Source organism: Eurytemora carolleeae, unplaced genomic scaffold (genome assembly GCF_000591075.1).
Source record: "Eurytemora carolleeae unplaced genomic scaffold, Eaff_2.0 scaffold368, whole genome shotgun sequence".
Taxonomy (NCBI): Eukaryota; Metazoa; Arthropoda; class Copepoda; order Calanoida; family Temoridae; genus Eurytemora; species Eurytemora carolleeae.
In genome coordinates, this window is record NW_019396263.1 from 125,636 (window position 1) to 141,002 (window position 15,367).

The window sequence follows — 15,367 nt, forward strand, 5'->3', positions numbered from 1 at the left end:
TTTATGTTCATTTTTATATTCTGAATAAATTGTAAATCATGCAAATGGAACTTGTGTCCAAGAATCCGGAAAATTCTCGTTTCTTCTCTGTTCCTTTTCCAGAATTTCTCCGGAATTGGTTTTGGCAGCATCTTGTCTATAGAAATGAATCTAGTTTCAAAGTTATTTTTAGTTTAACTACTGTGTTTCCTCAAGGTAGTCTGTAGTGATGTTTGTGAGGAAGAGTGAAGTTAACCCTGCCGGGAAGCAGTCCTCCAGTTTCACCAATTCATCACGCAACCTAATCAATATTATATCAACCGAAGGAATAAGTTCCTCAAAACGAAACAGTGTGAAAAATTAAAACTTAAAAAAAATATTCCTTCCACCCTCTTCGCCAAGAATGAATTTATTCCTGAAAAAAAATTAAATCATTTAAAACAGCAAAACGTTATGAACATTGTATTAAAAATTGACTTTTAAAAAGGTCGGTTTTGAAGGAATTGAGTTTAAGAACAAAAAACATAACAAACTGGGTTTAAGTAATAAAACATTTAGATTTAAATTATATCTAACAGGAGAAGGTTGAACACACCTCACAGTAACTCCGTCTCTGCCAGAGGTTAGCCAGAGCTGGCGGAGACTGGATATATTCCATCCTGCTCTAGCCAGCAGCTCTCTACCTCCTCGTGCCAGGCCCTACAGTAGGTTTAAGAATGAATTTATAATTTTCACAACAAAAATATAACATAAGAACTTAAGAAGTATATTTCAAGAATTATGATGCTTTGATCATTTGAGGAATTATTTTTTAGTTCACAAAAATATGCTAAGGCGCAAAACAACTGTAGAATAAGGAGATGACTATTAGAGTCAAATTATGATTTGAATTGAATAAATTGTACCTAAAAATGTCTAGGTTTGCAATTTTTTTTAAAATTATTTTTATGCCCGTGTCTGCTCCATTTAAATATTTTTTTTTTCTTTATGTAAAGCAGAAAATTTCTTTAAAATATAGCTCTTATCTTTCTGGCGAAAATTTATCAGAATCCTGAAGAAATTATCTGTCAAGTAAAACGATTCTACATTTAAATCTTAAATCTTAAAACATTTGATACAATTTTAAGTGGAACCAATCATATTTAAACCGCGGCTCAAATTCTTTAAATTCCATCTCAGATAATNGAAATTATCTGTCAAGTAAAACGATTCTACATTTAAATCTTAAATCTTAAAACATTTGATACAATTTTAAGTGGAACCAATCATATTTAAACCGCGGCTTAAATTTAAACCGCCGCTTAAATTCTTTAAATTCGGCCACTGAAGAAATTATCTGTCAAGTAAAACGATTCTACATTTAAAGTATCAATTTTGAAATCGTAGTAAGATACATATAAACCGTTTTATAATTGTTCTTTTTTGATGCGTTTTCGAACCATTTAGATTTGAAAAATAATGTACAATGAACACAACAACTGGTAAATCATTTGCCTTAAACAACACATCAACACACAAGGCTGGGTAAAAGTTGTCTTCTTTTAACAAAGTTTTACGGTTCTCACTGTATGCAGCAAATTGATACATCCTAAGCTTAACATTAGTTTCTTAGAAGGTGATAGTAAAAATTAAAACAAAAAAGCCTCATAGTATTAAGAAAAACTAAATTAAATGAGCATAAAGCAAATTACCTCTATGTAACTGCCGTCATATCCAAAATTTGTCATGACTGAAAACTTCTTGCTGAAATACTCATATAGATCCTGCAGACTAGCGTACTTTGCGGAGAAGGTAGGATCTGTACCGAATATATTCTGGAGGATAGTATACGCATGCTGGGGGAGTGAGTTCGTAAACAACTTCTGGGTTGGACCTCCGGGTTTAGGTAGAGTATTAGAGTTAAAGAATGAAGGGACAGTTGATCCTGGAGTTGAGTAAGAGATTTGGGTAGATCCTACAGTTTGGAGGTGGGAGGTATTTGGTTTACCAGGACATGCTTCGTATCTTGGAGTACTTTCGGTAGACATGGTTAATGGTGGTAATGTGATAGATTTAGAGAATGAGAACAAATTTGCATAAGTTGGCTTACCGGAAACCGTAGTTGAAGAAGTTGGAAGGTTGGAGACTTGAGTGGAGTAGTTGGGCAATATGGAGCCTGTAGTGGAGTAGGTTTTCAAGTTGGGGCCAGAAGAAGGGTAGGATGACATCTTGGGGCCAGAAGAAGAGTAGGATGACATGTTGGAGCGTGGGGTGGAGTTGTTTGGCAGGTTCGAGGATTGAGTTGAGTTGGTTGGCAGATTGGAACCTGGAGTAGAGAAGAATGACATGTTGGAGACTTGAGTGGAGAAAGTTGGCAGATTGGAGCCTGAAGTGGAGTTGGAATGCAGGTTGGAGGCTTGAGTAGAGCAGGATGGCAGGTTGGAGTCTTGAGTGGAGTAAGTTGGTAGATTGGAGCCTTGAGTAGAATAAGATTGTAGGTTGGAGCATGGAGTGGTGTAGGATGACCAGTTTGAGGCTTGAGTGAAGTTGGATGACAAGTTGGAGTCTGACTGCACCGAACCTATATTTTCATCTAGTGGGATTCCACGTTCCAGATATCTTAAACATCTAGTTTGGGGTATCCAGGGTTTATATTTACTTGACCGGCTTACCGTTTTCAAATAGGAATCAGGTTTAGAGGTTACTTTGACCGGCGGGGGTGCAGTATAGGACTGTGGTTGGGAGGTTAATTTTTCAACTGGGGGATCAGAGGTTAATTTAGCCGGTGGGGGTAATGAAAAAGGTTGTGATTGGGAGGTGAATGTGGCAGGTGGGGGTACGATTGAAGGTTTTGGTTGGGAGGTCAATGTGGCAGGTGGTGGTATTGTGAAAGGTTTTGGTTGGGAGGTTAATGTGGCTGGTGGGGGTACTGTAAAAGGTTTTGGTTGGGAGGTTAATGTTGCAGGTGGAGGTACCGTAAAAGGTTTTGGTTGGGAGGTTAATGTGGCAGGCGGCGGGGGTGATGTAAAGGCCTGTGGTTTTGAGTCTACTGGGGCAAATGGAGATTTTGATAAAGATTGTGCTCTAGGTATCCCCTCCACAGCTAGAACTGGAGGAGGGAAACTAAGCGTACATGATCCTAAACTGGGTTGGCTAGGTTTGGTTGAGTCAGGAATATTTCGGCCGAACAACGGAAAGGATTTGTCCGGAAATGCGCCAGTATACACAGAATGCGGAAGAACTGAAGCGTGAGAGGTATGCATATCCTAAAAGTTAAAATAAATAATTCAAAAATAAATAAGTTCAATTTTTTTTATAAAATATTTGGCTTTGTAATCAAATAGTAAACAAAACATCTACATCTAGCTGAATTTTATAGCCTTTGTCACCCCTAGGCTACTCATGAATGTCCACAAAAAAAAATTTAAAAAATTCGGTCCGGACATTTGGCCGGCCAGAGGAAACATACATACGAATGTCTTGTTATTATATAGATTACTGTCAGAAATAACTAAGAACCAAATGAATATGATGAATAATGATAGAACCTTTGTTAAGCAAATGAAATAGTAATTTTGAGACAGACAGGGACAAAATAACTGAATGACTGTGGCAGCTAATGTAGCTTACAGAAATAATAATAATTACACCTATTACATGAATGGTTCAATGGTGACAAATGTTAGCCAGGAAAAAGACATTGGTGTTATAACCCACGAATCACTCAAGCCGTCAACCCAGTGTTTATCTGCTGCAAAAAAGGCAAATTTTGTTCTTGGACAAATATCAAGGGCATTCCACTTCAGAGATAAAATCACATTTCTCAACTTGTACAAGTCTTATGTCCGACCTCACTTAGAATTTGCTGTATCAGCTTGGTGTCCCTGGACACTTGAGGACATCCGAGTCCTAGAAAATGTACAAAAGCGAGCCATAAATATGATCTCAAACCTGCAAAGTGTTTCATATGAGGACAAAATAAAGGAAGTTGGTATCCAAACCTTGGAAGCTAGGAGGTTAAGGTTTGACATGATACATACATACAAAACTCTGAACCATAAGATAGCTGTTAATCCAGATATATGGTTTACCAGGGTCCAAGACATCAGCCTAAGAACCACTCGTCAATCTGACAACTATATGAATCTACAAATAAAACAGTGCAAAGGTGAAATTCGAAGGAAATTTTTCAGCAATCGAGTTGTCCAACCATGGAACAATTTACCTGCAACTATTCAGAATGCCAAGAATGTAGACAGTTTCAAAAGAATGTACGATGAACATGTGAAAATGTGAATGATATGAACAAGGATGGCCAGAACTATAGTGAACTAAAATCATTTACAGTTAAATCAAGAAATTCTCATTATACTCCAATAGGAGTCCTGAGAATCAATACCACATAAACATAAACATAAACCTGTGAATTAGATGATTTTCCACTTCCACCGAGATACTCCGAGGTATAGTACCCGGGCTCTTGGCTTTCCGTCCTGTCCAGTAAGAAGGAAACCTCTGTGTTGATTGATTGATTAGTTGTCTCCGTGTTGTTGTACAGGTCCGGGTTCTCCGTCACAAAGAACTTGATGGTTTGGTCCAGCAGGTCTGTCACGTTTACAGACTTGGGTATCCTTGCTCCAGGTATACGAGTTATCAGCTGCGCCAGTACTACCCTAATCATACAAATAATAAAAATAGTATGAGAATTGTTTGTTTATGTTTATATGGTGCCGATTCTCAGGACTCCTATTTTAATACTGTTGTAGGCCTATAATATGGACTAAATTACTTTGCAGCTTAATATATTAGGATGCTAACTGCTGATATGAACACATCTCCGGATGAGTATAAATCAGTACCTGAGTTTATCCACCGACCTCGGGTTCTCCATGTTTATATACTCCCGGAGAGATTTCTCGTCCTGTATCCCCGCCAGTATCCAGGTTGTCATCATATCATCACAGTAACCCAGGGGCTTATCCTCCTTCCTGAAATAATATCAGCTCAACTAATTTTCCTCAGAACTTTTGATTGGAGATAGGCAATCTTAAATCTTGATATCCATTGTGGGCACTTTAGGATCAATACTTTCTCTCAATAAAGTTATACCTGCAGGGTATGACAACCACGGGATATCAAACATTAATAATTTAATTAATAATAATTGCCTACAGACCTTCATAAGATGCAGATTAATGCTTGATCCTGAACATAAACGTTATGACTTCAGTTCATCTAATTGTATAACAAGTAACAAAAATATGTATCTTCTCTAAAGGAAATTGAGTAATTTCTAAACGGCTGGTTTAGCTAAGACAAGCATAGTACGATGCGATTATTCAAGACTAGTGGCTGTGACTTCAAGAATTTGTAAGTTGGAAAAGAATATTCTTTCATAAGGTTCTGTTTTGTTTTTACCTTAGATAATCACAGTAGTGAACCATAAGTGATTTGGCAGGAGCAGTGTTATCAGAAGACTCAGTTGTATCCTCAATATCTTCAGGATATCCCAGGGGTTCACTAGAACCCAGCTTAGGGATCTCGAGAGACTTGGAAACCTTAGCATTAAGCAAACTCCTCTGGTTTCTGATTTTGTTTCTCATCTGTGCCACCAGAACCTCCTTGGAGGGTTTGTATTTTTCCAGAGCTGCTGCCTGCGCTAAAGCAAGTGTCTGGGCAAGGGTTGCTGTCGGCGTCTTAGCCATTGATGCTGACAGGCAATGAGTCGTTGAAGTGGCCAGATTTGCTGCCTGGCTTGTCATAATATTTAGAGCCATCTTTTTAAGTATAATTGCTTTAGGAGGTGGAAGCGGTTTACTAAAAAGAATAAGTTCATCTCGAGATTTTCCAGAAATCATGTTGTCCTCGCCACTGCTCCATCTTGTCTTCTTACTCTTCTTTCCCTAGACAAAAATTTATTTTAGATTTCAACCTACCTTGGTTAGACGGGTCCAAACTAGAAAGTATATTTTGATTTTTTATTTGAACTATCTCGTTATTTGTAGTTGAATAAAAATATGGAATATGAAAAAAATGTTTGAATTCATTTACCACACACATCTAAGAATATTAACCTTAATTTAATATTTTATCTACACATTCTTTTTAAAGAATAATTTCAAGTTACCCTCCATACAAAGATGGCAATTATCCAATTTACAACGGTACCCTTGAAATCTTTTTCTGATCAAGTATAAATTAGATACAAAATATCACTAAAAAGTACATAGACACTAGGACTTAGTCATAAAAGCGGACAGAATAAATCGAACAATACGTCCTATTCAACACTGCTATGATCGACAGCTTCTGGCTTTTCATGGCTCACAATGGGGGGAGGGGGGAGTGCAAAAGTAAACAAACGCCCCCAAACGTGTTTTGCAGCATGCGCGCTCCTCAATTGGTAATCAAAAATCAAAAAGTGAACATTAAGCCGTTTGTTTCTTAGAAATAAGAATATAGTGACCTCTGTTAATGGCCCTATGGCGTACAATATTGTTAAAGCTTTCTTTATTGCTCCTCAGTTTCGAAAATAAATTTGTAAGTAAGCCACATGAAGTGCTAAAAACAAATTACGAATCTCAGATCAAATTCGCCAATTTAATGACTGCATTTCATTATTGGAGTTAAGATACTAAAAGTTCCTTTTACAGTGTTTAGATTTTTTATTTGTTTATCCGAGTTCAACATCAACAACAAAACTAATAAAATGCATAGAAAGAACAAAAATTTAGAAAAATTGGTCTCATTGCACCCACTAGTGAAAATTAAGTATTAAGTTCACTAATTATCTCTAGTGCTTCATTGCTAATTGAGAATGGCGCATGCGCAAAGGTTTAAAACTAATTTTATTTCTAGCGCTCCATGTGGCATTATTTTCGAAACTGAGGAGCAATAAAAAAAGCTTTAACAATATTGTACACCATAGGGCCGTTAACAGAGGTCATTATGGTTTTATTTCTAAGAAATAAATGATTTAATGTTACACTTTTTTTGTCTGATTACCTATTGCGGTGGTGGAGAATACTAATTGAGGAGCGCGCATGTCGCAAAACAAGTTTGGTGGCAGTGATTATTTATTGAGGACTATCGTTCCCACCCCCTGTCAAAACTTGCTCAATGCTCATCCCTGTTTTTGCTTCTGTAATCAGTTTAATTTCATTAGCGGTTTCTCTTCGAAAGCGACTAATGCATTTCTTTCAATGAAGAAATTATTACAAATAAACAATTACAATAAACAATTTTCCAGAGTGAAAACCGACGAAATCTTCCAATTTTTTTTTTCTCATCAGATTATGGTTTTAGGGGTTCCTGTGTGAATCGGTCATTTCCATCTTTGCATAAAGTCCAAAGTGGAAAAAACTTGCTTGTGACTTACTGTCTACAGAATGATTTTTTAATATCCACTATATTTGCAAAAATAGGAAAAGTATGTATCATCATTTTTCCATAAAGATAATTTAATAAAGTGAAATTTTTTAATATAAAAAAATAATACCTTTTTTTGCAAGTCTGTCTCTTCTCGAGGCAAACTAAAAATATTTAATATTATATTTGTTAAGAATACTTATTTTTAAATATTTCTAATCAAAAATCTTGGCGCATTTTTAAATTTGAAGGAGTAACACAAATCGCCAATGATATTTATGACCAAAATTAAACAGAGTTTAAGAGGTGGAGAATATGTAAACAATTTTAAAAGTTGTGTCAAGGAATTTTCATCCCAGCCGAAAGGGATTGTAGCTTTCTATTTAATGAGGGATATGCCATATTCACAACGATATCTTATAAAGAATGTGATGTAAATATGTTCTATTTTCGAAGTCGACTTCACAAGTAAAATCAGTCGTTTTTCTAGCTTTAACAAGTATTTAATTCTGAAATTTGTTTTGTGAACTGTAAGTCACAGAGATACCAAACCAAAAAATATAAATAGCTTATTTTTTAATCTGTTTAGGGTACCGTTGTGGATCGGACTAATTACGTCTATATTCCATCTAAAAATAATTCAAATTGTTTACCTGGGCTGAAGCCGAGTGAAAACAGTCTTCTCCATGGAAGTGGATTTACGCTGCTCAGTTTGTCCCAATTCCTGCCTTTCTCTTGATCTAGTTATCTCCCTCGAACTCTTCCTTTTTCTCCCTGGCGATAAGGTTCTGGGAGATTTTCGGGAAGATTTTCCATCCTTCCGGGATACATAGCCATATCTTGAGCTAGTTCTGTCATCAGATTTTCTTCCAGAACCAGTGTCCGCCTTAGGATCTAGCGGAGGGTAAAGCCTAGTCGACGGCAGAGTTCTTCTATCTTCTCCGGGGTCTTCTATTTCAAAAGCACTCTCATTCTGAAGAATCTCGAAACCCTTTCTGTTTGTCTCCAAGTCTATATTTCCAACCAGCGCATTTGTTCTATTTTAGAAAATATTTAGTAAATATTTTGACATGAAAAAACAAAGCAGATAATATAAAAATCAAAGTGCTAATCAAAATCTAGAATTCTTTTTTGTATAACTTATTGGTCCCCTCACCTCATGTCGTCTTTACTAGAGGGCTCAGGATTTATCAGGAGGCTGATATCTTTTACTCTGACCAGCCTCAGTCTAGGTTCAGGTTCCTTCTCATTCTCCTTAGGTTTGGTTTGATAGAACTCCATGCACTCCTTCTCTAGCTCGTTCTTCTCTTTAGCTAAATAATCCAATTCTCTCGCAGATCTAAGCAGTTCACTCAGTGAATTATCTTTCAATGGAGATCGTGATCTCTTTCGTTGAGAGGATCGGCGGTCATTGCTGCGCTTTGAAGAGCTATCAGACGAATTTCGACAAGTTTTCCGCTGAAGCGATTTTGAGCGTCTTTTTCTTACTGGCGAACCTAAGCGAGCTTTAACTGACATCTTCGTTAAACTAGGTGATCGAGATTTCTTTGACGAAGATCCCAAGCGATCTTCACAGGATAATTTCGTTCTCTGATCATAATCATGTCCTGATTTACGATCCGTAACAGGCAATTTATTTCTCAGGTCTTTGATAGACGTTCTGCTTCTAACATCACTAATAGGCAACTTTCTTAGATCTCTGATTGGTGATCCTCTTAGACTTCTAACAGACGAACTTTTAGAAACTCTAATAGGTGATCTTCTTAGATCTCTGATGTACGATTTTCTTGGATTTCTAATCGGCGATCTTAACAGATCTCTGGTTGGCGATTTAGTTCGAGGACTTGTCTTCCGTGATCTTCTTTGCGAGTCTTTATTTGGTTTTTTATTTGAAGGAACATTAATTTGAGATCTGACGGTTACCTTGCATGTATTTTCTCCGATCGGAGATCTATTTCTTAACTCGACCACCAGAGATTCAGTTCTATGCTCCCTTTGAGGTGATATATCCATTAATGGTGTTCTCGAATGTGAATTAAGTTCTCTTGAAGACAATCTTGGTCTGGAGTTACTACTTCTCGGAGACCTTGAACGTCGATCCTTTCGCGGAGATTTTGATTTGATCTTTAATTTGATTTGATCTTTAACTGAAACTTGTCGATCGGTCGATTTAGGTTGACGCAATGTACCGTCTTCAAAAATGTCTGATGATCTCATTCTTTTCCCGGATGTATTTTCTTGAGAAATAAAGTAGGGATTCTTAAAACCCGAAACAGAGTGGTTGTGCAGTAATGAATCCTCTGTATCTATCGATCTTCTGAATGAATTATCTTGCTCAATTGGAAACATACCACTGCGGGAATTCTGGGACGAAGCATCATAAATTCTCGAGACGGGGATGGATATTTTCATATTGAACCCTGAAGTGGAAGAAATGTGTCTATGATGGGACTGAGGAATCGGCGACTGAGATCTACCATCTTCAAACTGGGACGGAACGCCATCTTCGTCTAAAAACTCATATCTCGAAATATTGAGACCCCCCTGATATCCAGAATCCCATTCAGGTCCATCTTTGTATTCTGGAGAATCTGCTCCATACACCCGCCGAGAGCAACCCTCTTCTCGGTCACTCCGATGAAACGGCATTTCCGATCCAAATTCGTCTTAAATATCAAAAATAATCCTCTCCAGTACCCAAAAACAAGAAAGTAACTTTTCTTAATCCTGCAATGGGTAAAAACACATTTACAAATCAGTTAAAATCACATGAATTTTATAAACATAATTCTATTCTGGACTTAACAGAAAAATGAAAAAGAACATAATAAGATACCAAATAATCAATTAATATCACACAACAACTCATTGGAAAAAAATGTATTAACACTTGGACGAGTTCACTAAAAAATAAAATACTGTTTTTAAATATTGATCCAAAGCCGGTTTCTGGGTAAACCTGCATTTCCCGACCCTTGTACAACTAACGCTACGCGGAGAAAAACAAAATTCGGCGCTAGTGCGCATGCGTATACTGGGAGGGTGCAATAAGTATCACATTTATCAAAGAAACCAAAATAATACAAACATATTCAACGTTAAGTGAGGGGAAGGAATTTTAAAAGTACTGTTTTAATTTGAAAACACACGTTCAAAATACTGGTCTTGTATATTTTTATGAAAAATACTTTTTTTGGGTGAAAAAATTTGTTTAAAACAAACGAAAATAATTTTATCCAAGAAATATATATTAACTAGCTTTGTTCCTTGTTTTTAGGGGTGATCGATTTTATACTTTTTTAAAAATCGTCTAACGAATCTAACCGTCCAGATATTGAATAGGCTTTCTGCCAAATTTTAGCCTTTTGAGTTGATATTTTATACAAAATGAACCAACATTAGGGAAAAAATCGGAAATTTCATGTTACCCATCATTTTCTTTGAAATATATGCTGAATTCAGATTCGAAAACCCTTTTTAAAAATATTAAAAATTGAAAAGGTTAAAGCTAAATAACAAAACAAAAACTGCATTATCTTTTAAATTATTTTTGGTAGGTTTTCGCGATCCAACCAGGGGCGGACAAGAGGGGAGGGGCCTGGGCCCATAGGCACCCCCCTGAGCTCCTGGAGGGGGGGGGGCATATGAAATAGAAGAAAGGGATGACAGATACAACGAAAATAGTATAATGACCTAAACTGAAATACCTTTTAAAATCGCTTTCTCATACAGTGATGACCAGAAAACAATGGAACAAAAAGCAAATACGCTCACTAGTAACTTAGCAAAGCACAATTTAAGTGAGAAGGGTCTATTTACACTGTACAATTGCTATGTCTAATGTTCATTGAACACAGTCATAACTTGAGTTTAATAGTTATCACTAAAAATTCATTAAACACGTAATAAAAGGATTTGTTAAATTATTAGTAAGCGCTCAAAAAAGAAAAGATGATCACCAACATTATTACCTTTGGTTATATATGTAAAAATGTTAAAAATGCTAAAATGCTCCATATTGTTTATCACGGAAAATTCGTTTTAATTGGTAAAAAGTTTAAATTCCTATTCGAATTATGAATTTGACAGCAACTTAATTGTTTATTTATTAATTACCGATAAGATACTTATGCTTAATCAATCTCAATAAAAATGTTTCATTTTCGATATTTAAATCTCGAAATGTGATAAAAAATAAGAAATTGGAAATTTACTGCTTTTTCAATCCCCCCCCCCACCCCGAGATGTTGTTTTGGTACGCCCCTGGATCATCTAACTCATTAAATTTTCAACATATTTTAAGCATGTTTTCAAACTTAATTCAGCATAAATTTTTTTAAAAAATTATGCATTTCAACAGTAAATTTTTATTGTCATTTAAAATTTTTAAATTTTTGGCCAACAGGAAAAAATTGTTCATTTTTTACATATGTCGACCTCTGCTGGGTGGTTAGGTGATTTCCAAAAAGTCAGAAATCGATCAACCTTTGAACAGAACACTTGCACAATTATTCAGCTCGTTTTGGCAACAACTAGACCAACAACTATAGACATCTTAAAAATCAGAAAGAAACGAACCTTTATATTGTGTATTGAGTGTACCTGCTGAAGTCATTTCTTTTTTCGAGAAGTAATTACAAATGAATCCAGCAGCATCAAACTCTAGACTTTTCATCTAAAATCTAAGTTTTTGAACATGCCAAATTACGCAATTGTGTCGAACTAACCATTTAAGGTGCAAAAGTTGAAACAAGCGAACGTCTTGAGATTTTTATTTATGGTTGTAAAACACTGATGAATGGTTAATGGATCAAAAAACTAAGAATTTGAGCAGATTTAAAAAATGAATTTGATATTTTTGACAGCACAAAAATCAGAAGCTTTAAGTATGGTTAGTCAACGTCAAGAACTATATCTTTCAAAAATAGAAACTAACCTTTAAGTCCTTCCTCTGAATCAGGTGCACACAGGAAGCTATAAAGGCATATCAACATAAAAAGCTTACATTTAACATCATTTTCTGAAACAATATCAAGTCTTAAAAATTTATTCGTCTGAGTCTGAATCATCATAAGCAGCTAGGGCACTGAGTCCACCGCTCCGCGCCTCTTCCCGGATTTCTGCCTGAATTTTTCGCGCATTTTCCAAATTTGACTTGTTCACAGCTGCTGTTCCATTGCTTGAAGCCGGCATAGGTCTAAATGAAGGGGGTGTAAATTTCGAAGGTTGACTGTGACTACCAGCGTATGGCTGACCATAGGATTGGATATTAGGGGGTGGAGTTGAGAAAGTGTTGAACTGAGTGAGCGCACTGGGTAGAGATTGTGTATTTTGAGATGGAGGAGGTGGGAAAGAGAAGGTCTTAGGTGGAGGTTGATGTTCGTACTTCTGCGTATAATACTTCAGATAAAAGTCGAAATATTGCTTGTATGCTTCAGGGTCAGCCTTCATATTTTCCTCAGCTCCTAGAAATTATAAATTAAGATGTTTAAGATACAACTCTGTACTTGAAGGGAAAAAATCAGCAAACAGCTACGATTATTTTTCTGTGTCAAATGTTAATTTATTTCCTTTCATGGCCAATGATATTTATTTACGAGGATTAATATTACCTAAAACCATTCCAACAGAATGAGCGCCTTCTTTCTCCTTGTTCTCACGTTCTTTATCCTGTTGATAAATATCTCCGTTCACACAAAACGCATCAGAGTCATCCCTGCAAATATGAGAATGCAGTTAACCACAACGTTTGATACTTGGATACGACCTGAATAAGTGGTAGGTCTTTGCATAAACAAATGTTAATCATGAATATACCAAAGAAGTTAATCATCAACATTAGTTAAATACAAGAAAAATCCCAAATATAGTATTAAAACTGATTTGAACCCATTAGAGCATAAAACTACAAAAACCTAGAAAATAAAAAATAAAAATAGGGTACTCCAGCTACTAAATATATTATCTAACCTGTAATTACATTCCTCTGACTTCATTATAACATGAATTACTGGATGCTCCACAACTACTCGCTCCCGCAAATTATATCTACAAAGATTAAATTTTTAAAAAGTTTTAGAGTAATAAGTCATCTTTTCACACACCTTAAGGAATGTTTCATGTTGATAGGATAATAATGTCTAATTTCATCTTGCTGGTTTGGTAAACTTTCACACTTCATGTACATTTGTACACCGCCATAGCCGACGGACCGGTACACATCCAGATCCGCCCCAGACACGGACAAATCAATTGAGTTTTCTCCAGGCTCCATCAGAGATTCGATTAGTTTCCACATTTTGGTTTTATCACAGATGCTTGGAACAGAAATAGTTTTGCTTATATGCGGCAAAACAAGCTCTACATGCCAGTATAACCGCTAAAAAAAAATTGTTTAAGTCTTATCCTCTCTTCATTTAGTAATTCATTACATAATATTAATCCTAGGTTTTCAAAATAAAATTAAAGCATCTATACTTTTTAGTATGGTCAGATAAATAACAGAGAATACTTTTTTATAAAAAGTTTTGATAATCTTGCTTTAAATGGATACCTTGGTTTTCAAGTCGTAGTTTGATGTGTTGGCTTTTCTGCGAACAAAATGCGGAGGAAGAATTTTCAGTTTTACTCCAGATCTAGTACAGAAAGAAAAATTAATAAGAAATGAAATAATCTTGATTCTTGATGTTCACAAAACAAGAACAGAAAAAATAACCTGTGTAAAGAATATTAATTTTTTTGACAATCAAAAACTATATCATTTGACATTAACAAGATCACATAAAATTTAATTTTAATTTTTGCTTTTTTTAAATAAAAATTTCCAATGATTTCTTCTTTCTTTCTTGATTCGATAATTAAGAATGTTTAATGATATCTCATAGTTTGACACTTAAAATGATTTTAGATGGCAACAAGATTTTTTTCGATGTTTTGCTACATGGATCCAAAGCCGAATGTCAAACTTAATTTGGATCACATTATGCTTATTCTACCTGTAAGCCTCTGTTTGGAGCCTTTTCAGTGCTTTAGGGAACCTAGGAGCACAGAAACCATCAACAGCCTGGCGGGTTGACCGCTTCAGCTTATCCCGTCTGCATCTAGAAAAATGGTTTATGTTAAATTGTTAAATGTTCATACTATATTAAAAAAATTTTTAATTATCGCTATGGAGAACTTACTCCTCTACCGGAGGGAAGAAATATTATGATAGCTATATAATAAAATAAGACATTCGTATATAAATATGTTGCCTAAAGCCGGCCAAACGGCTGGACTGATTAGGCTGAAATTTTTTGTGGACACTCATGGGTGGCCGGGGAGTGTTATAGGTAAAAATAAATCGAATTTTTTTTCTTCAATTTTTTTTATTTTCAAAAAGCATTTTCATTAGAAAAAAAAAAATTTTAATTAGATAAAAAGATTTCACGGGCAACGCCGGGTTCTGCAGCTAGTAGGAAATAAATATATTCAAATACGAAGAAAACAAATTAACTGATGGAAGAGAAAAAATATAGAAAAAATCAGATTAGAATTTAATATTAGAAAAAAGGGGAAATTTAACTAAGATAATAAAGAGGTAAAATATGTCAATATACTGATAGTTTTAACAACAAAAGGTAAAGAAAAAAATCCATAGAAATATCGAGAAAAAAAGTAAAAAAAAGAAGAAAAATCCTTATCAGAATTAGAAGATTTGGTGTTAATATGAATCAAAGAGATTGCTTACTTATCTACGGTTGAGGTTGCATTCTCTAGAATCCTGAAATCTGAAACCAGATCCAACTCCGTAAACTCATTCAAAGGAATATATTTAGTCTTCTTTCTCAACCCATCACAACCTTAGCATAGTAAATCATCATAACAAGGAAAAATAGGAAAGGTTTATCAAAAAGAATTGGTACAGTTGGACCCATGAAACTGTAGACTTGGGAAACGAAAATTTAAGTAATCTTCTGTCTATTTGATCTTGTAATGAAGAAAATAGTTTTACCAATTGCTAGAAAAACATTAGGCCTGAAAAAGGTCTGTGTTGTGTATT

General features: G+C 35.4%; 2 protein-coding genes across 5 annotated transcripts in view; both read right to left on the reverse strand.

Annotated features, from left to right (window-relative positions):
* LOC111699620 (uncharacterized) lies at window positions 1–12,355 on the reverse strand. Of its 4 annotated transcripts, XM_023470338.1 has the most exons (12): window positions 12,263–12,355; window positions 11,905–12,001; window positions 8,483–9,992; window positions 7,980–8,363; window positions 7,457–7,490; window positions 5,377–5,861; window positions 4,818–4,946; window positions 4,379–4,631; window positions 2,349–3,224; window positions 1,671–2,183; window positions 575–678; window positions 1–280 (listed from the first exon to the last, which is right to left on the reverse strand). In XM_023470338.1, exons 2-12 carry the CDS (start codon window positions 11,999–12,001, stop codon window positions 178–180), a joined length of 4,488 nt encoding a protein of 1,495 aa, XP_023326106.1. In that variant the 5' UTR covers window positions 12,263–12,355; the 3' UTR covers window positions 1–177. The 4 variants fall into 4 exon arrangements, with proteins under 4 accessions (XP_023326106.1, XP_023326104.1, XP_023326103.1 ...); XM_023470336.1 differs by having other exon boundaries at window positions 1,671–3,224; window positions 11,929–12,001; XM_023470335.1 differs by having other exon boundaries at window positions 1,671–3,224.
* LOC111699624 (box C/D snoRNA protein 1) overlaps window positions 12,343–15,367 on the reverse strand; it is a 3,746-nt gene continuing 721 nt past the window's right edge. Inside the window, exons 2-8 of the mRNA XM_023470342.1 lie at window positions 15,056–15,167; window positions 14,322–14,426; window positions 13,880–13,961; window positions 13,431–13,705; window positions 13,297–13,374; window positions 12,939–13,042; window positions 12,343–12,791 (exon numbers count right to left, since the gene is read on the reverse strand). Of these exons, the coding sequence (XP_023326110.1) occupies window positions 12,373–12,791; window positions 12,939–13,042; window positions 13,297–13,374; window positions 13,431–13,705; window positions 13,880–13,961; window positions 14,322–14,426; window positions 15,056–15,167 (1,175 nt within the window). The 3' untranslated portion in view covers window positions 12,343–12,372. The remainder of the gene's footprint in view (window positions 12,792–12,938; window positions 13,043–13,296; window positions 13,375–13,430; window positions 13,706–13,879; window positions 13,962–14,321; window positions 14,427–15,055; window positions 15,168–15,367) is intronic.